Raw genomic sequence first — 25,323 nt, 5'->3', positions numbered from 1 at the left:
GGGAATGCTCAGTGTTTGGTCATTTATCAGTAACTGTATCAGACATCACCTTTACTCTGTTGTCATACTTGTACAAGGCAACACCTTGATATTCTGATAATGGAAGGTGGTTACAAGTAACCTGATTCAGTTTGGAACTGCCAAGGGAGATTTAACAGCACTGAGTAAAACGTCAGAGTGTCACCTGGTGAGTACAATCACTGAAAATAGTCAAAGGAGCTTGCAAAGAAAAGCGTCTGGACTTCTGTTGCTTGAAGATGTTTCACCTCTCATCCGAGAAGTTTCTTCAGTTATAAGGTCAAATGGTGGGGAGTCCCAGATTTAAACCTAGTGGGTCAAATAAAGTGTAAAGTAAAGTTATTGGCTCTTTTAAGGGGACTTCACGGTTCAAATCAACTCGTTGGAAAGGATAATATTTTTGCCGTTTCTGTGCAGTGCACATTGAGGAGAATAGAAACCTTAACATTGAAGTTTACCGGAAGCCCCCACATATAGACCAATACCTACTCTTTGACTTCCACCCTTTGTAACACAAACTTGGAGTAATCAGGATTAGGGATGGGTATCGAAAACCGGTTCTTGTTGTTGTTCCCTTTGTTTCAATTCCTTGGAATTGTTTGCCATTTTTGCAAACGATTCCCTTATCGATTCCAGTCGCCCCGAATGACGTCACCACGTTGCGGAGCGTCATTTACCTGGCAGGAAACATGGCGTCTAATGCTCAAAAGTTTGGTTATACTTTACGAGAACAGATGACAACAGAGCAACTTGCAATACTTGCAAAGTAGATATTTCATTTAAGGGAGGAAACACTACGAATATGCAAAAGCATTTGCTCACAAAACACGCGATGCCCTTAAATGAATGTCGTGTTTTGAATTCTGTTCCGGACTCGTGAATCTCAACGCAGCAGCAGCGGTAACGTTTGCACGTCCTCTCCCGTTAATGCGGCAGGTAAATAATCCACTAACAGTCCCAACATACTCTTGTCAGTATATTTTTGTTATTTTGTGTTTATGATTTGATATAGATGTTTGATGTATAGTTTAAAATGTCATTATAAAACTGATCAATAAGTTATTACATTAGCCCAAACAATACCCCTATGCCATGATGCTTCACTCCATAATGTACATCGGGTAAAATAAGTATTGAACACAACACCAATTTTTTCATAAATATATTTCTAAAGATGCTATTGACATATAAATTCTCACCACATGTTAGTAACCACCCATAAAATCCCCCACATGCAAATAAATCAGACCACAGAATTTTAAGTTATGAAACTAAGTAACAGTTTACTTGGCTGTGTTTGGTGTCATTGTCTTGCTGAAACATGCAATGTTGTTTCATTTTCATCATCCTGGTAAATAGCAACAGATTTTGATCTATTTGATCTATTTGATCAACTTATTTTTTTCCCCTTTTCCACAAGTGCAAGTAAAACAGAAAATGCCACTGCCACAGTCACATGCTACTCCTTACCACGCACATCTTAACCACCTAGCTTTCATTTCTCTTTTACAAATGAGTTAAAACTTCAAAGACTGTTTAAAAATTAAATATTGCACTGTACTGTTGTCAGTGATATGTCAGTTATTTAATACTTACAATCTGATGTGAATAATGTCATTTATATTTTCAGTTTGTAAAACAAACAAAACTGTCCTGTTGACATAGGTGTGGTCCCAGACTCACTGTGGTTCAACACACAAGATGTTATTGTGTGACTGAAAACATAATCTATTCTGGGTTTTTTTTTAGCAGATGTGTGTATTTTATGAGAGGTTCGAATTGTTTGGTTATTTTATTTCTGTAACTGTAAGTAACAAATGGGTTTTTGACACATATCTAAATACACTCTAAATCTTTAATATTATATTGCGAACTCATATAAAAAGTCAAAGCTTTGCAATGAAATGAGCTCACTTTAGACAAGCTTTTTAAAAGTAACGCTCTGTGCAGGAGGAGCTTCAACTCCTTGTTTTCTTTTCTGATCTGCATCTTTTTCTTTCTCTTTCTCTTTGACCTTATGCGCTGTAAGGACTACCACAACAATCTTCACCTGGTGAGTTCCTCAAGATGAAAAAAACCAATAAATCTCAGCAAGAAATACTATAAATGCATGTATAACTATGTTGTAGTAAAATGTTTAGATCAAACGTGCTAACTGGAAAAGGAATATACATATTTCTAATTTGGGGGGATCAGTGTGTTTAGAGAACTCAGTCTTACAAATGATTGCTTTTTTTTGGTCAGTTGGTTATCTAAGAATATCAATTGTGATTGGTCTATTTCATTAAAATGTTTAGTATATGGAACTTGATTTTCTCAGCCAGAAGTTTTCTTATCTACTCCAATAAAAAAATTATCGTTTCATTCTTGTTTCTGCAAATGAACTTCACTGTTTAACAATGATAAATATGCTATCTAACTGATAATGAGTGAAATCTTTTTTGGTGACAAATCTGAAATTTTAATAGGCATATACAAGAATATGTAAAGGTAATACGCATATAAAAAGCATATATAAAGATAAATTGAAAGTGCAAGTAAATGCAGAAAATGCCACTGCCACAGTCACATGCTACTCCTTACCACGCACATCTTAACCACCTAGCTTTCATTTCTCTTTTACAAATGAGTTAAAACTTCAAAGACTGTTTAAAAATTAAATATTGCACTGTACTGTTGTCAGTGATATGTCAGTTATTTAATACTTACAATCTGATGTGAATAATGTCATTTATATTTTCAGTTTGTAAAACAAACAAAACTGTCCTGTTGACATAGGTGTGGTCCCAGACTCACTGTGGTTCAACACACGAGATGTTATCATGTGACTGAAAACATAATCTATTCTGTTTTCTTTTAGCAGATGTTTGTATTTTATGAGAGGTTCGAATTGTTTGGTTATTTTATTTCTGTAACTATAAGTAACAAATGGGTTTTTGACACATATCTAAATACACTCTAAATCTTTAATATTATATTGCGAACTCATATAAAAAGTCAAAGCTTTGCAATGAAATGAGCTCACTTTAGACAAGCTTTTTAAAAGTAACGCTCTGTGCAGGAGGAGCTTCAACTCCTTGTTTTCTTTTCTGATCTGCATCTTTTTCTTTCTCTTTCTCTTTGACCTTATGCGCTGTAAGGACTACCACAACAATCTTCACCTGGTGAGTTCCTCAAGATGAAAAAAACCAATAAATCTCAGCAAGAAATACTATAAATGCATGTATAACTATGTTGTAGTAAAATGTTTAGATCAAACGTGCTAACTGGAAAAGGAATATACATATTTCTAATTTGGGGGGATCAGTGTGTTTAGAGAACTCAGTCTTACAAATGATTGCTTTTTTTTGGTCAGTTGGTTATCTAAGAATATCAATTGTGATTGGTCTATTTCATTAAAATGTTTAGTATATGGAACTTGATTTTCTCAGCCAGAAGTTTTCTTATCTACTCCAATAAAAAAATTATCGTTTCATTCTTGTTTCTGCAAATGAACTTCACTGTTTAACAATGATAAATATGCTATCTAACTGATAATGAGTGAAATCTTTTTTGGTGACAAATCTGAAATTTTAATAGGCATATACAAGCATATGTAAAGGTAATACGCATATAAAAAGCATATATAAAGATAAATTGAAAGTGCAAGTAAATGCAGAAAATGCCACTGCCACAGTCACATGCTACTCCTTACCACGCACATCTTAACCACCTAGCTTTCATTTCTCTTTTACAAATGAGTTAAAACTTCAAAGACTGTTTAAAAATTAAATATTGCACTGTACTGTTGTCAGTGATATGTCAGTTATTTAATACTTACAATCTGATGTGAATAATGTCATTTATATTTTCAGTTTGTAAAACAAACAAAACTGTCCTGTTGACATAGGTGTGGTCCCAGACTCACTGTGGTTCAACACACAAGATGTTATTGTGTGACTGAAAACATAATCTATTCTGTTTTTTAAGCATGTGTCATTTCTGTTAGAAATGACAGTTAGGTTAAAACTTCAGAGACTGTTTAAAACTTAAATGTAACACTTTCATTGATGTCAGTTATTTAATACTTACAATTTCATGTATGAAACATGATTTTCCACAGTCCCAGGCTCACTGTGGATGGACACAGTAGTGTGTGAATGAACAATATTCACTTTGCCTTCAAAGCTTCAGTAATTTAACTCATAAGTACATAGACTGATATTTTTTTACAGTGGAGACTGTACAAAGTATTAGCTACATAATTAATTAAAATTGTTTATGGTTATTCAGGTCTGGTGACCAGATACACAGGATTCACAGAATACATATACATATATATATACATATATATATATATATATATCCAGAATATCGCTTATGGCCGCTACTGTCTGCTGTAATGGAAGACCAATAATGTCAGGTAAGTATACATGAATCGTATATGCTGAAATCCTGTCTTATGCACTATTTCCATAACTAAAAGGCTTTGCTGGCTCACATCTCACAGTATTTCTAATCACAGCAAGAAGATGAAGAAACTAAGTATTATAAAGGATTATTGCTTGTATTATTAAAGATGTTATCTTGCTGTAATGGTGATGAACAATAAAATACACCTATGCATACAGGGATATTTTTGAAAATCGTTATAGGTAAACCAAGAAAATTCAATTAAAAGCTTTAAAATTAAGCCCCGAAACTATTACTTAGTTTTAGCCACTTTAAAAAGAGCAGTAAATAACATAATCTTAATTTGAAATGTGCTTTTTAATCAGACTTTTCATTCATTTGTCATTCAAGAACTATGAAAGGCCCTAACCTGCATCCAGAGAGCTAAATGAATAACCTCTGATACAGTAATATTCTTCAGTAATATTTTGGGGTTGGCTTTTTTTTTTTGCAGGCTCTGAGCTGAACATCGTGCTACTTGGAGATACTGACTGGGACGAGACAGTACTAGGCAACTTGATTATATGCAACAAAGCTTTTCAACATTCATTACTGTTTAAAGACAAGAAGTGTGTGCACGCACATGGAGAATGGAAAGGAACATTACTAACAGTAGTGAAAACCCCAGATATTTTTGATCTTCAATTCTTATCAGTGACAAAAGAAATGGACAGTCTGATGAGTCTTTGCACACCTGGACCAACTGTGATACTACTGATAGTGAAACCTTCCAATTTCACTGAAGAGAAACGGCTGGCACTAAAGGCAATTCTAACCTTGTTTGGTCATGATGGTTTGCACCACTCAATGGTGATCATGACACAAAAGCAAAATAAGCTAAATTTGAATTCCCCTATGCATAAATTAATTCAAGACTGCAATCAAAGGCAACATGAGATCAAACTTGATAGAAATGATCTATTTAATAATAAAAGACGTCAAGAGCTGATGGAAAAGATAGAAACTATGCTCACTGATAACATGACAACAGCAAGTGATTACTGCCTGCAAACTGTGCTTTCCCAAGAAGAAAGAAACATACAGATGGAAGAAAGCTCTAGAAAAATAACAAACCTGGATGGTGAAACAAAGAAAAATGAAGAATGGCCGGAAAAAGACAAATACATGAAATATGAAGCGCTAGAAATAGACAATGAAATTAAAAGAGAACAGGACGATAAGCAGCAAGCAGAGCTACAGAAATACTACCTAAAGTATGACAATCTCTCACTCAGTGATTATGCATTAAAACGGAAAGAATTGGTGAAAACTAAGGAAAAAGATCAAGAAAGCATGAAATCGACAGAGTGTGACAAAATAGAAGACCTCAATAAAAAGCATTCAAAGCAGATTGCAGATCTGAAACATGAGCACAGTGAATATATAGAAGATCTCAAAAATAAACATAAGGAAGAACTAATGTATAATAAAAATGAGCACAGTGAAAAAATAAAGAATCTCACAGAAGACCATAGTAAAGAAATAATGGCTCTGAAACAAGTGTATGAGCACAAAATATTTTATCTGACTGTAAATCACTTAGAGGACATAACACAGCTGCTGCAGGGAACAATTGAAACAGTAGCACATCTAAAGCAAGAGCAAGATGAGGAAATAAAGAATCTAAAACAAGATTGTGAATCAACCATCCTCGATCTGAAGCAAAGGCATGATAAATGCATTGCAGATATTACACAGGAGAATGACAAGAAAATGGCTAATATAAAGGAAGAACACTTTAAAGAGATCAACAATTTGAAGAAAGAGTGTGAAGTAATAAATCTAAACCAAAAATATGAACATACAGTACAGGACCTGATAAAGCAGTATGAAGACAAAATAAAGCAGCTAAAGGATGATCACGAAGATAGCACCGGATTTTTGAGCATAAGTTCAAAAATAGCGATGTTAATTAATAACCTACTGCAAGATCATGGCAACAGAATATCACAAGCTGCCCAAGATTATATTAACAAAATATCGAAGCAACAAAAGGATGATGAAATAATGAACTTAAGAAAGGAGTATGATGAAAAGATCCATAAACAGGATATGGAAAATGAAGCCAAAATAAAGAATCTGAAGGAAAACAATGACAAAGAAAAGATGGATATAAAACAGGAGTATGAGAAAAAAATAAGAAATCTGAAAAAGGATCATATCAAAGAAATGAGAGATCTGAAAGAAGAGTATGAAAACAAAATGGCTTCACAAAAACAAGATCTCAAGAAAGAATATGACAACAAGATAATAAATTTAAGTAAAGAAAATGATGAGAGGATACAAGACCAGAAGAAAAAATATGTACAGCAAATTAAAGATCAACAGGAGGACTATGAAGACAAACTGGATACTCAAAAACAAGAATATGATCAGAAACTAAGAGCTCAACAACAAGAGCATGAAGACAAACTGAATGTTCAAAAACAAGAATATGATCAGAAACTAAGTGCTCAACAACAAGAGCATGAAGACAAACTGAATGCTCAAAAACAAGAATATGATCAGAAACAAAGAGCTCAACAACAAGAGCATGAAGACAAATTGAATGCTCAAAAACAAGAGCATGAAGACAAATTGAATACTCAAAAACAAGAATATGATCAGAAACTAAGAGCTCAACAACAAGAGCATGAAGACAAACTGAATGGTCAAAAACAAGAATATGATCAGAAACTAAGAGCTCAACAACAAGAGCATGAAGACAAATTGAATGCTCAAAAACAAGAGCATGATCAGAAACTAAGAGTTCAACAACAAGAGCATGATCAGAAACTAAGTGCTCAAGAACAAGAGCATGAAGACAAACTGAATGGTCAAAAACAAGAGCATGAAGACAAATTGAATACTCAAAAACAAGAATATGATCAGAAACTAAGAGCTCAACAACAAGAGCATGAAGACAAACTGAATGTTCAAAAACAAGAGCATGAAGACAGGCTTTCAACTCTGAAGCAAGAACACCAAGACAAATTGAATACTCTAAAACAAGAATATGATCAGAAACTAAGAGTTCAACAACAAGAGCATGAAGACAAGCTTTCAACTCTGAAACAAGAGCACCAAGACAAACTGACTGCTCAACAACAAGAGCATGAAGACAAATTGAATACTCAAAAACAAGAGCATGATCAGAAACTAAGTGCTCAAGAACAAGAGCGTGAAGACAAGCTTTCAACTCTGAAACAAGAGCACCAAGACAAACTGACTGCTCAAGAACAAGAGCATGAAGACAAATTGAATGCTCAAAAACAAGAATATGATCAGAAACTAAGAGTTCAACAACAAGAGCATGAAGACAGGCTTTCAACTCTGAAACAAGAGCACCAAGACAAACTGACTGCTCAAAAACAAGAATATGATCAGAAACTAAGAGCTCAACAACAAGAGCATGATGTGAAAATGAAAAGCCTGTGTCATGAGCATAATGACAGACTAAAGTATAACAGGCAAATACACAATGAGGAAATCAAAGCTGTGACGAATCACAATGTATTGCAAGGGGGTATAGCGTTTATAAGTTTCTTATTATTTTTACTTCAATGTTTAACATTAGCTTTTCAGAAATGATGCAGCTTATGAGGAAGCTATAAATGATTCCAACAGTACACAGTGTGTGAGAAACAGTTTGTATGTACAGGTACTTACATGTTAATTCTGTACCCTTCTCTCACAGTAAGCGTTTATTTGACTAAATGTTTTAACTTAAATGTTTAGGATTGAGATATTTAAATGTGCTACATGTACTTTGGTCACTGTTTGGTTTTGTCTTTCCTTACAAGTGCAGACTTTTGCATAATGATTAAATAATATAATATACTGAATATGACGAAAATATTGTTGTGTTGTGAGCACAGAAGCATTTGTGCATGGAGTCAACTTTTTAAAAGTTGGTTTGCCAACACTGCAAAGATTGCAAAGTTTTATTTCTCATTTTTCTGTTTGACAGTTGATTAAAATGTGCCATTAGTCAATTTGCAAATAAAAGGCTGTAAAATGATTTGACATTATTAAAGCATACTTTTAGTGTAAGTCTCATAACCGTTCTCATATACTGACCAAATGCAATTTTAACCCCAGGGGTCCTAAACAAAACAACTTTAGACAAAAATCTAACACTAAAGCTACCTTCATCCCATTAAATACTTTTTTTTAGTCTTTTTAAAAAGAGATTTTGCATAATTGCATATTAGGAAGTCCCAATTGCCAGTCTTGGTAGCCAGGGATCAGTCCGCCAGGGTCTCCGCTCCTGCCGCCGCCCAGCACACAATGCACCCGACCCCTACGGTGCCTCCTGTGGGTGATGGGCCTGCAGGAAGATGGGCCTGTAGAGGCGAATTTCTGTTCCAAGCTTTGAAAAAATAATCCTTCCACTTCTTAATGTGAGTTGTCCAGATTTATTTCTGACTCGTACATACAAACAAACGATGTCACGGTCAAAAAACTATTTGCTGCTACAGCGCACATTTCCATTGGCATCCTGGCTCATTCTAACCTGCTAAAACACATGCGTTGTAATGTTTTCTTACCTGACACAAATTAAACACGCAGCATATATTCTCTAACAGCATATTATACAAAATCAAACATGTAACATAATAACTGAAGAGGTATCAAAAATATTTCTCGATAGATTGGCTCTAACAGGGCCCATATGTCCCTTTTTGGGCTGTGCCCGGCCAGGCCCCATGGACTAAGGCCCAGCCACCAGACGCTCGCCCTCGCGCTGCCTCCCAAGGCCTGGCTCCAGGGCGGTGCCCCGGTAACCCTATCAGGGTGAACTGTTCCCTTGGTGTTCTGCTCATAGGGGTCTTCTGAATCGCTCTTTGTCTGGTCCCTCAGACCATGTTTCTTCTCAAATTTTTTCAGGGAAATCAATGATGGTCAGGTTGACATTTGATGAACTAACATGGAATGACTGATTTACACATGACACAAAAAGAGAGATGGGCAGCACGGTGGCACGGTGGTTAGCACTGTTGCCGCACAGCAAGAAGGTCCTGAGTTCAATTCCACCATCAGGCCGGGGTCTTTCTGTGTGGAGTTTGCATGTTCTCCCCATGTCTGCGTGGGTTCCCTCCGGGTACTCCGGCTTCCTCCCACCATCCAAAGACATGCAGTTTGTGGGGATAGGTTAATTGGATAATCCAAATTGCCACTAGGTGTGAATGTGCGAGTGAATGTGAGTATGAATGGTTGTCTGTCCTTGTGTGTTAGCCCTGCGACAGACTGGCGACCTGTCCATGGTGTACCCCGCCTCTCGCCCTATGACAGCTGGGATAGGCTCCAGCACCCCCCGTGACCCTGAAAAGGATAAGCGGTAGCGAATGGATGGATGGACAAAAAGAGATGTGCTGATATATGTATACACCCCTACTAAAACCAAAAGCTGATTAGCAGACAGAACAACAACTGAAATAACATTTAAGCTTCCTTACTGAATAAATAATAAAAACTGAAAAGAAAATTCCCAAACTTTCATTTCTATTTCGCTTATAAGAAGTTGGAAAAACTGTATGAAATGAAATATAGCACACTAGTTCTCACCAGGTAAGTGCGCCTGACTGAGAAGAAGCGAAAGGGAAAGTTTGTTTTGAATCATCTATCAAATATTGGAGACTTATTTAGCAAAAAAATTTTGAGCTTTGGGGATTTTATGATCAAAAAGCAGGTATAACAGATGAATAAGGTGTAACATTTCTATTTTTATGTATAAACAGTCAAAATGAGATTACCAAAAAGCACCACTGAACGACACAGGAAATTCTGTCCATGGACATCTCCCTGTACAACTCCTCCATCTAATACACTGTAAACACTGTAATATTTACACCCTTTTTGCACACGCGCTACAGTAAGATAGCAAATGACAAAGTTCACAGGTTAGAGTCAAATGTCAACCATATATATTCACCACTGTAATAGTCTCACATCTGTAAAATTCTTCATCAATATTCTTGATATTTATAATTGAGCAATTTGAATATATTAGTGCAATTTCTTAAATTTGTAAACTATTAACATATTGTATTATTTAATTAGTTTAGTCTGATACTGTTACTGTCTTGGAGCAACTGTAACCCACATCATTTCCTTAGGGATTAATAAAGGACTCTGATGATTCTGATGATTCTGAAAATGTGATTGAAATGCAGACTTTCAGCTTTAATTTGAGGAGTTTAACTAAAAGTATTGCATCTGCAGTTTGTGAATTACAGCAGGGTTTTTCTGTTGTTGTTGTTGTTGTTGTTGTTGTTGTTTTTAAATATAGTCCCCCATTTTCAGAGGCTCAAAATTAAATGGACAAACTGACATAATTTTAAATATCAGGATTTTTTCTTATACTTTGATACAGTGGAGGGTCGCAGATGCCAGACTCAATAAACTAATCCGTAAGGCCAGCAATGTTGTGGGGATGGAGCTGGACTCCCTCAAGGTGGTGTCGGAGAGGCGGATGCTGTCCAAGATAAAGACAATGTTGGATAACACCTCCAACCCACTCCATGACATGCTGGTCAGTCACAGGAGCTCGTTCAGTGAGAGACTGAGATTACCGAAAAGCACCACTGAACGACACAGGAAATCTTTCCTGCCTGTGGCCATCTCCCTGTACAACGCATCCACTTAACACACTGGTTACTGCTACAACTACACATGTTTCTTTTCCAGCTATTTATTTATGAGTGACTTATGTATGTATGTATGTATATATATATATATATATATATATATATATATATATTGTACTATTCTTAGTTAGCGTATTGTCTGTCTTGTCTTAATGTTGGTTTATAATGGAGCACTGTAACAAAAAATAATTTCCCCCAGGGATCAATAAAGTATTCTAATTCTGATTCTGGAGGGGCCAGTTTGATTGAGCGGCCTTCTCCCCGGCAATCAATTTGGTCATTCTTTACATTTTTGCTAGCTTTTTAAAGGGATTATTTTTGCTTTTCAACCTAATCATATGGAGGGTTTTTTTGCATCATTTTTTACAATATAATGAGAGAACAAGTCTCATCTGATCAGGAAACTGTTTGAGCCTCTGGAAATGGGGGACTATGTATAAAAATGGCTATAATTCCCACTTCTTACAAATTCTAAGACCTTAAATTCCAAGTTAAATGCAAATTGTACTTTCATATGAACCAGTGAATCTCAGAGCAACAATCTAGTTCTTTTTCTCCTTTGCTGTCGAAAGATGCTTCGGACACAGTCTCTGGTTCAAGAGTGGCCTGTGTCAAAGAGGCTGAGATCTCCAATGTCTCATCCACTCAATTTTACTTAAATGCAGTATTATAAATGTAACAAAATAAGAGAAAATAATCATTCTGTAATGAGTCTGAATAAGAAAAGTCCAATAGTATCACAAGCTGGAGTCTTTTTTTTACAAAGGTCACGATGTACAGTAAAACAATAGAAAATAGGAAGCAAGCAACTGCAGTCATGTGCGTCGAGGGTGATTTCAACAGGGATGCGTGTGTCTGTGTGGGTGGGTTGGTGGGTGTGTTCTTTCCCTCCTCAATCTACTCTGAGACTTACCCCAAACCGCATCCTCAATTCGCACTCACGCTACCTAGCATTATCTACTAGAAATGGCATCAAACCTAAAAGAAGATGTGGTCTCAGCTAGAGAATGAGATTTACATTTCTGTCTTTTCTCTGCTCATCTTGCCATGTTGGCTTGAAGCAATGAGGCATTTGGGGGGTGTCGTACTGAGTCACTGTTTCCACAGTTGGACTTCATTGGGCATGGCCAGGAGAAAACCACAAGCTGGGTGTACTCGCTCAAATCATCTCAAAGATTGGTATTAGACATTTAGCATCAAAATAGATTACATAGTGAGAAAATTGTAAATTTTGTGTGATTTGATCACCTTCACCTTTAGAGTTGATGAATTTAAGATGACATAGCAGCAAGATGAGTCCTCACAGAGTCTCCATTCAACTTGTATCAAAGGTGCAGACTTCAAATGTAGTATAGGTGCAGTCTAGTCTCCCCCCCCCCCCCCCTATTTTGTATTATTAATAATAATAATAATAATAGATTGGATTTATATAGCGCTTTTCAAGGCATCCAAAGCGCTTTACAATGCCACTATTCATTCACTCTCACATTCACACACTGGTGGAGGCAAGCTACGGTTGTAGCCACAGCTGCCCTGGGGCAGACTGACAGAAGCGAGGCTGCCATATCGCGCCATCGGCCCCTCTGGCCAACACCAGTAAGCGGTAGGTGAAGTGTCTTGCCCAAGGACACAACGACCAGGACAGAGAGGCCGGGGATCGGCAACCTTCTGGTTACAGATGTGCTTCCCAACCCCCTGAGCCACAGTCGCCCTTATATTAAAACAATACGGTGCTACTGAATGTCACAGACATTCAGCTAGCCAGAAAGCCACCAAAGGTCAGTCATCCCTGTTGCGCGTGCACCTTTTCCTACCACACCCTTTCTGCCAGTCAACTTTACAATAATATTCCTGGATACTGTAATTTACTCAATTTTTCTAACACATTGAGACTTTTTTCTAATCTATAAGCCAAAAAGGTACATCAAAAAGAAAAACATTAACATAGAAATGATATATTAGTTTTTTGGGTTTTAGAATTAAACCTAAAATCTCCATTTACACATCATCATTTACTCTACACATTTGTTTTCAGGTAACTACATATTCTGCTGCTGAAACAAAGTAAGATTATGGCAGCATCAGCATATGGAACTGGTAAGTGTGCAAAAAAATGTACAAACTTCGCTTTATTAAATAAATGCATATGGCAATATGCTTTAAGTAAATGTAGAAATTTATGATACTCGAGTTTGGCATCTAAGAATTTTAGTAACGCATACGATTTTGAATATTTGTCAGATAGTGATGTACTGGGAATATGAAAAGTGTAATTCAGTGAAAAACTGTTAAAATTTGCAATAACTCAAAGACATAAAAAATATAAAAGAAAAGAAAACTGAATCAATGCAATATTTAATTATTTAATGTCTCTTGTGTCTTCAACAGCATCTGAACTCAGGATTGTGATATTTGGAAAAAGTCAATTTGAAAAGATAACTTTAAGCAACTTGATCACAGGGAAAAAGGATTCTCGTGATATAACAATATCCAAGAAATCTATTGCCCAAGGACAGTGGAGGAAAATACCCATAACCGTAGTGAAAACCTCCGACATCTTCAGTGTTCCTGTGGAAAAAGTCAGACACGAGATGAAGATGTGTGTGGCCCGTGTCCCCCCTGGGCCAAATGTTTTCCTCCTGTTAGTGAAGCCTTTAGATTTCACAGAGGAAAACAGACAAAGGCTGAAGTTCATCTTGAGTTTGTTTGGTCCACATGCGCTTAAATACTCAATGGTCATCATAACACAAAAGGATGAAGAAAAGAATACTGCAGTAGAACAAATTATTCAAGAGTGCGGACAAAGACTGCATAAGTTAAACTCTGACAAAAAAGAGTGTCTTGACTTTGATCAGGAAACCATGATGGAAATGATGAATCAAATTGTGACTGAAAACAGGGGCGGACATCTAAATTTTTCTGAAAACCCTGATCCAACTGAAGCACTTGAAAGTCCAAAATCAAGGCTTCCACTTAATTCGGCACTGTGTGAGAGATCTGTTGTTGGGATGGAACCTGAGCATCCAAAACCAAAATCTCTTGTGAATTTAGGACTAAGTAAGAGACCTCAAGTTGGTGTTGAACAACCTCAAAGGCCACATCTAAAACCTCCTTTAAACTCAGTACCATGTGGGAGCTTTGTTGTTGAAGAACCTGAGCATCCAAAACCAAAACTTCCTTTGAATTTAGGAATGAGTGAGAGACCTCGAGCTGGTATGGAAGAACCAGAATCTCCAAATATGAAACCTCTTTTGAATTTGAAACTGTGTGAGAAATCTCAAGTTGATATAGAAGAACCAGAGTCTTCAAATACAAATCCTCTTTCAAATTTGAAACTGTGTGAAAGACCTCAAGTTGGTGTGAAAGAGCCTCAAAGTTTATATGTAAAACCTTCTTTAAACTTGGTACTGTGTGGGAGATTTGGAGTTGGAAAAACTTCAACTGCTAATGCCATCCTGGGAGAAAGAAAGTTGAATTCATTAGAGTATGTTAAACATCAGGCAGAAGTTTATGGTCGACTGATTTCAATGGTGGAGCTACCGGTTCTATTTGGAAAATCTCAGGAAGAAGCAATGAGGGAAGCCTTCAAGAGCATTTCTCTCTGTGATCCTGAGGGTGTCCATGCTTTTATCCTGGTGCTACCTTTGGATCCCCTTACCGATGAAGACAAGGGTGAGTTGGAGACCATCAAAAATATACTAAGCTCTCAAGTCAAAGACTTTACAATAATTCTTTTTACTGTGGAGACCAATCCTACACACCCAGATGTTGTTAACTTTTTAAAAAGAAACAAAGAGATCGAAGAGCTCTGTCGGAGTTTTAGTGTCCGATATCTTGTCCTCAATGTCAACAACAGACAGCAGATCCCCCAGCTACTGGATGCTGTGGAAGAGATAAAAATGGTTTCCAAAAGTTTCAAAAAGGAAACCATTGCAAAACCTTGTATGCACAACAGTGCAGAATGTACATCACAACTGGAAGAGGCTCCTCACACATCACAGAGCCTGGATCAACTCAGGATTGTGATGATTGGGAAAACTGGAAGTGGAAAGAGTGCCACTGCAAACACTATTTTGGGCAAAAAGTGCTTTCATTCGAAGGCCAGTATGAAATCAGTGACCAGGCTCTGCCAAAAACAAACAGCGGAAATTGAAGGGCATCCTGTCATCGTGGTTGACACGCCTGGTTTATTTGACACAGCTCTATCCAGTGATGAAGTTAAACATGAACTTGTCAAATGCATCACAATGGTGGCTCCTGGACCTCATGTGTTCTTACTCGTCCTGCCGATCGGTCACTTTACAGAGGAAGAAAAACAAACTGTGGAGCTCATTAAAAACATTTTTGGCAAGAACTGCAATGACTTCATCATTGTCATATTTACCAGAGGAGATGATCTTAAAAACCAAACAATTGAAACTTACCTCAACGAAAACAGTGAAGACTTTGTCAAAAAACTGTTAACTGATTGTGGAGGACAATACCATGTCTTAAATAACAATGATCAGAGCCGTTTTCAAGTAAGTGAGCTGCTGACCAAGATCGAGTCAAGAGTAAGGAAAAATGGCAGTGGCTATTACACCTCAGAGATGTTCAAAGAGGCAGAGGCAACAATTCAGAAGGAAATGGATAAGATTATGAAGAAGGAAGAAGAAATGCAGAGATATAAGAGAGACCTTGAAAGACAACATGAAGAGGAAATCAAAGAGATGAGGCAAAAAACTGAACAGGTAAGAGCTTTAACAGAAAAAGCATTAGAAGAAAAAAAGGAATTCATTAAGAGAGAGGAGGAGAAAAAAAGGGTGGATGAGGAAAGGGCCCAATAGGAAAGGGAAAGGAAACAGAGGTATGAAATTCAGCAAAAGCAATGGAAAGAAAAAGAGAAGGAAATTAAGTCTGGATCATTAAAAAAGTCAATTAAGGGTCAAATATGGGTACAGAGTTCAAAAGAAAATGAAAAAGCAAGAGAGGCTTGGAGGAAAGTACAACAACAGTGGCAGGAAACACACTTTAGAGGATGCCAACAGAGATCGGAGGAGCAAACACAATCTAAAAAACTCTGTGAAGAATATGAGCAGGAAAAAACAGAACATGACCTCCAAAAAAAAGAACAAGATCAACTTCGAGAAGAACAAGAGAAAAAAGAATGGAGAGAACTGCAACAAAACCTACAAAAGCAAGTCGAGGAAATGAGGGGAAAAAATCAAGAGGAAGCCAGAAAGCAAGCAGAGGAGTTCAATGAATTTAGACAGAGATACGCCACTGACTTAAAAGCTGCAGTAGCAGAGTGTGAAAGGGAAATTGAGAATATGAAGCTAAACCAACAGGAATACAGTAGCTACATGATTCAACAACTGTGCCAGAACAAGGCATATCAGAATGACTTTGACCAACTAAAGAAGAGACAAGAAAAAGAAATGAATGAGCTCAAGCCATTTATTCAAGACCAAAGACAAATGTACGAGCTACAGAAAACACACGAGGAAGAAAGAAACAAGTGGATCCGGGAACATGTGCGTAAATCCAAAGAAGAAGAAAGTTGTAGTATTTTATGAATTTTTTTTTATATATTTACTTTGGTGTTGCCCCATGACTCATCAATGTAATACCAATATTTTTGCCAATTAAGATACCAAACATTGGGAGCTGTTTTTGTGAGATTAAAACCATTTATCCTTTACATGTCGTTTTTATGTTCAACCACTGACGTTCTAGTTTGTTCCTCGTTCACTTGGTCATGGGGTTTTAAAATGACTGTCCAAAATAAATGCCTGATGCCATTACCGACAGACTACCAAGTGATAAGACTTGACTACAGTAGGACCCTCTTACTGTTATCACTACAAAATTTTACGTAATAGGTCTCTTGGACTGCCACTTGGATGAGTGACAGTTTTCTCCCACTGAAAACACTATGTCCAGATGAACAGATTCAACTTTCTGATAAGAAGTAATGGACCCTCATCAAATTGGTGAAGACTTTATAAGATTTGGGACAGAGGGAATCTCCCTCCAAATTATTTAAATTTGTTTATCCTGTCCTTAATGCACCATCATCACACAAGCTTAATAGAAATGCAGAGATTTATCCATTTACCATACTATACCACACCACACAACCATCCATCAGAAATCTAATTATTTGCATCATGAAATAATGCAAACATTTTGTTTAAAGGACAAAATGTGCATAACTCTTCCTCTACAAACCCCCAAGGTACAATGTGCACACTAACACGATTGCCATATCATGACAGCACATTTTATAACTGTAAAAAAAATGGCACATGAAGTAGTATGTGGCTTACTGCCTTACCTGGGTACAATTTTATGCCACTGCAACTGCACTGCAAACCCTTCTGATTTCAGATGAATAAACTAGTCTTCATTCTTATTAAGATACTTTTAAAAACTGTATTGCAGTGGCATACACTTACTTTCAGAAAAGCTGGCAAAGTCAAAGACCAAACAAACTAACTCAATCACTCAAACCACATCACAAATAAATGAGTCTAAAACATGCCATTTGTAGTGCCATTATTTCAAGTTTCTCTCCGGTATAATGCTACTCTTGGCCTAGTTGAAGAAATGTTATCATTATTTTTTGTTTTTTGTAACTAAAGAAAAAAGAATTAATGCTCTAGTTATCTGTGTGATTTTTCTAGCTAACAGCGACTGGTGGTTGAGAAGATATTTTTATCTCTTCCTTTAGTAAAAGTACTGATATCTCAATCTGAAAAGACTCCATTATAGATTATTATAATTCCTGTTTTTAAAACTTGACAACTGTGTGAACATTAACAGCATATTTTACAGAATATATGAAAAATACAACTACTTATTGTACAAGAAAACCTCTATCTATCATTGTCGAGGTAGTTGCATATAAGGCAATGAGTATGCTCTATAAAATTTATAACGTGCCTTTCCTGTGAGGCTATAGCATTTCATGAGCTAAAAAACTACCCCTCCAACATAAGTAAGAAATCTGTTTTAAAAAAGGAAAGGAAAACTCAAAGTGGTGTGTTTAGCAAAGCTTGTTTACTTCAACAAATAAGGTCAACAAAGTGTTTCTTGAAGTGTTAATTTTTTTTAAAAAAAAGGTTGGTGGAGGCTGCATATGTTGAACTTGCTTGTTTTATCAAACCTAGCATGAAATTAGCTTATTGTTCCTTCACCATATGTGAACATTTCCTTGCTAGCATGCTAAAGAAGTTGCTATTTCACATTACTCCACTGCACATGTGAAAGCGTTGCACAAACTGTTTCCAAGACATTACTTACCTTATGAGATGATAAATTGGAGTGTAATTTACTTTATGCATTGTTAATGCTACTTCTTACATGTTTAGTTTGCACACACTGCTAGAGCCCACTGCCAGGCAATTAAACAATCAGGCGTGTTCATAGCCAAATCAAATTTTACATGGAACCAGTCAGAACAACTTGCCTTTGTTTTAAGTGACCCAATGTAAACAAACCACTGTAGAAGTAACATTGTGAATTGTTTGTGTGCAAGTATAAAGTGTGGATAATAAACACATAAAATGTGAGAAAAGAAGACCTTCTCCTACCTGTACTGTACAACCATCATGTTCTGCTCCCCACAGTGTCTCGCACAGCGAATATACCTCATCCAGCTGGATTTACTGGGATCATTACCATCAATAAAGTGCTGTAACGTTCCCTCTGCATCGTAGATCTGGAAAACACAAATGATCAGAGTTGAAAACAGAGGGCTTGTTGTGATTAATTCAGGATAGTATTGATATAGCTGAAAAAGGCAACCTTCAGATTTAGATATCTATTGAATTATTTTACTTTGAGCGACTAACAAGTCAAAGATATTTGCTCATTTTCTAAACTGACAATGAAACAAACCTCACTTAAGAATGGCAGGAAAAAGGCAAAGAAATACAATGTTTGTAACATATTATAATGTCATAGCTCAGTGGTCCGTATCTGTATCTTTACCATTACAATCTATTTGTATCTATTTGAGTTTTACTATGGTGTAGTAGCAAAACTAAAATCAAAAGAAAAATATAATAAATTATATTAGTTATAGTTTTAGTCAACAGACAACACAGCAGTGAATTTGGGATGTTTATATTGACTGAGTGTTGTACCGTTACAAGATATTGTGGTTATTTGGTAATTTTTTCTGAGGTTCTGTTCAACATTTCCACCAAAAAATAACTAGTTCAGTTCATTTAAAACACTATAGTTCAGCTGAGACTATCAATATTTTTAACTAACAACTGAAATTTCTGAATTCACTCTGGAAACCAATGCAAACTTAGACTGTACTGGATGTAAACTTAAAGGCAAAAGTTAAAAAATTACTTAGGAAATACAAAACTAAAATTCAGACAGGAAGACAATGTTTCTGTTGCTCTGCCAAGCTCCAAAAGAATTGCAAAGTAGCCGATATAAAAGATTGATGATGTAAAACAATCTGCAGCCACAAGGTGAATAAAAAGTCTTGCAAAAAAGACTAAGAAAAGTCAGGATCTACACAAATCTCTGCTCTGATTTGCCATGAAGTCTCAAAGATTTAAAATTGACTTTTTTAGGAGATTTCATCAAATGTTTAGGGTTGCATTTGTCATGATGCTGGCAGTTGCAGATTAATTTTTGAAGCTAAAAATATATGACTTTTTGCTAAATAAGATTTGGTTCCACTATAGTTATACCCAGAGTTTAGGTTAAATGAGTACTTGTAAAACTACAAGAGGTATAAGGATATTTATGGTAAATCAAAGCCAAACATTTTAATTTTTGGAGATTTAAAGTGTGATGATGTATCAGCCTCTTTTATTAAGAATGAACCCTTGCAACTAGTGATGGGTCGTTCGCGAACGAAATGGCTCTTAGAGCCGGCTCTTTGACGTGAACGACGCGAGCCGGGTCCTTATCGCGAGCCGTCACGTGGGTTTTTTTTTTTTTTTTTCCTTTCTCTCAGCCTCTCTCTCGCACTTTTTTTCCGCTTCACTCTGCACGCGAGCCTTGTGCTTTACGCTGGGCAGGGGGGGGAGGGGCGGTAGTTACACTCAGTAGCACAGGAACAGAGCCAGAGAGAGAGAAAGAGAGGCAGGGACAACAACATTAGAAAGGTATAGTAATCATCCACAACTATTTTCGGTTGCAGATGATAAAGGATTGAGAAAGTTTATTCATGCAGGTCCATATGACAGAGAATATGCATGTTCTTTTAGTTTTCATATTATAATTTATATTTAATTGTGTTGTGGTTTGCAGTGTTTTGTGTTCTTTTCACTTTAAATTTGTGAAAGGAAAAAGCTGAAAATTTAAATAGTTAAAACTTGAAATGTGAATAGTTGATTTTTGTATTATATGATTTATTTATTACATTTTATGTGGAGTGAATAAATAAAAGTATATTTACGGTGGCCCCTAGAGACAAAGCACATACAAACTTCAAATCACGTACGAACTCTGAAGCATGTACAAACTCCAAAACACGTAAAAACACGTACAAACTCCAAAACACGTAAAAACTCCAAAAACACGTAAAAACACGTACAAACTCCGAAGCACGTAAAAACTCAGAAGCATATAAAAACTCAGAAGCACATAAAAACTCAAAACACGTACAAAAGACAACAGAAGTGCTCCAGGATGCTGGGCGCAGTGTTGAGCCTTTGTTATCTTGTGGCTACACAAGCCAGCAAGTACCAACGACCGGATTTGGTGTGTGGTAATAACAGGTAAATGAACTTTTTTTTAAATTATTTGAATATATATATGAGTGCCTGTGTATAAATATACAAACAATACACACATGCTTTCAATTGTGTAATTTAAGTGATCTAGTAGCTCTGCTTTGGAAGTTCAGTTCATGCTAGAAATGTGTTTTGGAGTTTGTACGTGTTTTGTCTCTAGGGGCCACCGCATATATTTATATATAAACATATATAAATAAAACCACTTGTTTTTACGTTAGTAATTCCTTTTGTGCATAATTTTATATTATTGTTAATAATAAATTAATTAAAGCAACAAAACAACCTGAAGAGCCGGTTAGGAGCCGAAAGAGCCGGTTCGGAGCCGAAAGAGCCGGCTCTTTTTAGTGAGCCGAACCGAAAGAGCCGGATCTCTAAAAAGAGCCGGAAATCCCATCACTACTTGCAACTGAAAACGATAACGAGTTGTGCACTTGTAGCTCAGACAAATAACTTAATTTGATTTGAAATGTTTTAAACAAGATTCTGCAACTACTCATTAGGCTCTTATCCACAGTCAGCTGGAGCTGTGATGATTACAGCCTGCTGGGCGTTAAACATTACACAGACCTGATTTACACCTGCTTAAAAGCCTTACAGCTCTGTCTGCCAGCTTTAACATCGAGGCCTAAAAATACTTTTTCACAGCAACAGTGGAAGGCTGCACATCAAATAAGAAAAATGGAGCTGAAACGTAAACCAAACAAGGGTCCATTAAGAGGAAGAAGCAGCTTGCTTTTTTTCCTGTTGCTCCTGGCTCAAAGATGAGATCTCTCAGTCTGTTCCCCTAAAGAAAACCACAAGTCCTACTTTTAAACGGAAAACGTTAAAATGAAATGTTTGAACTGGTGGGAAATTTGCTGATCACATTCCCCAGAGATTTAATGTTTCTTGTATTTATAATGACCCAGTGACCTCTAGTGCCACCCTCAGGCTCAATGATTTCATTCTCTATTCAAGCTTTCAGTTCCTTCAACAACAGATCTTTTTGTTGCATGGAGAGTCTGAAGTTATCATTTTACATTGATTTGAGAATGTGTAACTTAAAGGATCACTAGTATTACTGGACCGATGTAAATGGTATATGAGAAGATGACATCTAGATATCTGCTGCAAAGGCAACAGGGATGAGACAATTAAAAATGAGTAAATAAATCAACAGAAATCTGAAGAGTGCACAGCTAATAGTGATCATAAGCACTTAAAAGCAGTCAATCTCCCTTAGCCTCCGTCTGTGTGTGTGCTCATTATTAATCCATCCCTCCGTCCATCCGTGGTAAAGATGCAGTGTGACTGTATTGAGGCGGCGTTGAGTGTGTTTATAAGGTGATGACCTGAGCCAATAGCCTGCCTCTCTGCTGTCCATACAGCCAACAAACAATCAATGCAGTAAATGACTGTGAGAATCAGAGGAAACAGCTTCATTTATTATTCTCTGTATGTAAGCACTTTACTGTCTGTCGCTGTTGGACTGCCTGCACACTCTCCTGCCTTTATCCGAATCTTTGTCCATTTCACATAAACTACTTTATATGATTAAGTGTACATTTTTTTCTAGGTTGTTTATCTTGTGGCCTGAAACTCTTTCCACGTTTTCTCTGTTTCACATAATTAAGACACAAAAACTTCCAAGTTAGCTTTTTTGTGCTATGTACAAAGATGTTGAGTTTGCTATGATAAACACTATTTAATTTATGCAGTAAACCTTCACATGAGAAGCTGGTGAAAAAAACAAAACAATCTATGATTAAGGCAGTTACAGACTGTATATAAAGACTGTGAGAGGCATGATGGCTTTGCCCATTTGTTTGGGGGCATTTTATAGCCTCATTCTCATATTTTTTGGGTGGGAGGGGGTGGGTGGGTTCAGGGGGTGGAGGAGGTTACTATAATTAAACAGAAATGGTTAGTTACCAACTTTGGTGAGCTCGGTTAGCATGCTGCATTCATAAACTATGAGTACAATGCAGAGACATAGACACCTGCTATTTACTGCCAAGTCGCATCCCAAAAATCATTTTTAGTTCATGCACTATAATGTGAAAATGTTTATTTCTGCTGGATATTTTTAATATGGGAATCTATAAGAATGAACTCACTTTGGAGTCAGCCTCAAGTGGACATTAGAGGAACTGCAGTTTCTGGCACATTTGTTTTTCTTTTTTTCCCCCTTTTAATTATTTTTTTTTAAATTCCAGGAGGTAGCCACTCAGTAAAGTTTGTTGTTTTGTTTTAAATAAATGAGGGCTCATAATTATTGTCTACACCAACAATTCTCCTGGGGATGACTGATGAGGTGCTTTATTTATTATTATGCAGCATCATGGAGATTAGAAGCCTTATATATTTCACATTAAAAATCAGTCACTTTCAAATATCACTGTTCTGTTCTACTCAGAAGTTTACTTGTTCATTTTTTTAACATTTAGATTTTCCAGAGTAGTTTTTAAAAATTTAGCCTGCTGGCTTCACATTCACCGTGTACAGTAGTGAATGAGTGTCATTAAAAAAGTATTTTTTCATGATATTTTTGTTTTTTGTGGGGTTTTTAATCTTGTTTCAGATAATGACAAACAACAATGACGTATCCAGCACATTTGTTTTTCCTAAAGCTTTAAAAATGCACAAAGCAAAATATACAGGAAAGTAGTTCAGAAAATATGTTAAAACTTGTTTCGGTATTAGTCCTCTGCATGCTATGATCCAATGGTGTTGTGCACTGTAGGATTAACAGCACTCTAGTCTGACTCTTGGTAAAACTGACCGATTAGCTGAATTCTATTTTTTGTTTTCGTAGACTTTTAATTTTTGTTTTCTTTTTGTAATTTGTGTCCTTGCCTCATTGAAGCATTTTGAATTTCCTGAAATGGTTTTAGCATTCATTTCTTGTCACGAATCTGTGCTGATTTAAAGTTTTACCCTTGCTATTATATTATGTCACTTTCTCATTGGCAGGGCCAGCTTTTGCTGAGTTTACATTATGACATCTGAAGCTCCAGTGAACTTGGGCCTCTCAGACCAGCAGCTGGTTTCTAGCTCGATGCTGTTCTGTCAAAGACGTTTTGGCCGCCTGTGTTTATCAAATCCATCGCTACAAAATTCCAGCCATAAGATAAACGGCCAAAGAGAAAATGTTGTTTAGCTGAACAGACAGAAAATGTTGCAAACATTGCCAGGCTGCCGGATTGGCTTCACGGCTCCAGCTGTCATTTTTCCATCTGAGCACAACAGTCGTCACAAAACGAGACTTTTTTTTTTTTCTTCGTAGCTTCAGTCTGTTGAAGCTAAATAAATTCTCCTTGTTTGACCCTCAGTTTGTTCGGGACAGATGACCCTTACAGCAGCACACTGGTTTATTTTCTCACACTCAGACCACACATAATACATACTATAAGTGCTGCTTCTGCAGAAAGCGCAGTGTCTTGGGAGCTTTATTCAAAGAAACTGCAATGACTAACACGCCATTTCATCTTTGTTTAATCTATTGAATAATTCTATGTAGTTTATGAAACAGTAGAAAAAGTTCACACCACATCATATCCACACTTGCCTTGTTTTTCCCGACACAGCAAAGCTTTCCATCTTACTCCCATGTATAAATCTGCAAATGCTGGAGTTTGACAGCTTTTCATCACAATTATAACATTTTAAGATTTTATCTTTCAATTCTGGTAAAAATCCTGATAATATTGAGAAAGCCATGCATGACACACTTTCATGTGGTAAAGCACTATGCTCTGACAATACACTTAAAGGTACTTATTTAAATTACCCTCTTTCACCACCAAGAAATTACATTTTACATATAGGTATGCAGTATGAAGACATTTCCTCGCTTTAAGGTTTTAGATTAATAATGTAACAACATACACCGCAGCTCTAATGCAGCTTCATCTGATATCTCTTCAACACAACACATTTGACATTTGTGGTTGTTTTGTTAATACCTTTAGTTAATGTTGCACAGAGTGCTGCAGAGGTGTAAAATCCACTTTCAGACATTTCTACTACTATTTCACAATTTTGTTTAGAGAAGGATTGTTCAGATCTGCTCCTTACTTTGAGTATTGGATGTTTTCTGTCCTTATTATTGTGGAAAGTGTGGCAAGTTACATAAAGTCAAGCAAAACTGATTATTTAGTTTTAACTTTTCAATAGAGCTGAAGTGGAGGGTGAGAGAGCCTAATCTATCTGCATCCGCCTCTTTGGCTTTACAAGAACCAGAAAACTGGAGGTAAGAGGGGAGAATAACACGCTCACAGACACACACACACAGACACACACACACAGACACACACACACAGACACACACGTGCAGACGCAGAAACCAGTGACAGCTTGTGTGTCTTTTTAAGAGAGTGGATTACAGCTCTCTCTTTCAGTCATTGATCTCTGCTGTCAGGTCTTCACTTACTGCTCTGTCACTGGCCACACACACACACACACACACACACACACCAGGCTATACTAAATAGATGCTCTTACTTGTTACCCTGGAG

At 36.6% G+C, this 25,323-nt stretch overlaps 3 protein-coding genes across 3 annotated transcripts in view; 2 read left to right on the top strand and 1 right to left on the bottom strand.

Annotated features, from left to right (window-relative positions):
- Positions 1 to 25,323, bottom strand: part of prdm6 (PR domain containing 6) — a 125,792-nt gene that overhangs the window by 70,646 nt on the left and 29,823 nt on the right. Inside the window, exon 4 of the mRNA XM_086315353.1 lies at positions 18,653 to 18,780. Coding sequence (XP_086171479.1) covers positions 18,653 to 18,780 — 128 coding nt within the window. The remainder of the gene's footprint in view (positions 1 to 18,652; positions 18,781 to 25,323) is intronic.
- LOC147317929 (uncharacterized) lies at positions 4,331 to 8,471 on the top strand. The gene is made up of 2 exons (XM_086315349.1): positions 4,331 to 4,420; positions 4,904 to 8,471. Exons 1-2 carry the CDS (start codon positions 4,378 to 4,380, stop codon positions 8,017 to 8,019), a joined length of 3,159 nt encoding a protein of 1,052 aa, XP_086171475.1. The 5' UTR covers positions 4,331 to 4,377; the 3' UTR covers positions 8,020 to 8,471.
- On the top strand, positions 13,110 to 16,862 carry LOC147317928 (uncharacterized). The gene is made up of 2 exons (XM_086315352.1): positions 13,110 to 13,175; positions 13,467 to 16,862. Exons 1-2 carry the CDS (start codon positions 13,151 to 13,153, stop codon positions 15,902 to 15,904), a joined length of 2,463 nt encoding a protein of 820 aa, XP_086171478.1. The 5' UTR covers positions 13,110 to 13,150; the 3' UTR covers positions 15,905 to 16,862.

Source organism: Aulonocara sp. 'chitande type north' Nkhata Bay, linkage group LG12 (genome assembly GCF_057382095.1).
Source record: "Aulonocara sp. 'chitande type north' Nkhata Bay isolate Kocher_YH1m ecotype deep benthic linkage group LG12, A_spYH_male_GT1.1, whole genome shotgun sequence".
Classification (NCBI taxonomy): Eukaryota; Metazoa; Chordata; class Actinopteri; order Cichliformes; family Cichlidae; genus Aulonocara; species Aulonocara sp. 'chitande type north' Nkhata Bay.
The sequence above is the reverse complement of the archived record's forward strand: the minus strand, read 5'-3'. Positions and strand labels throughout refer to the sequence as shown.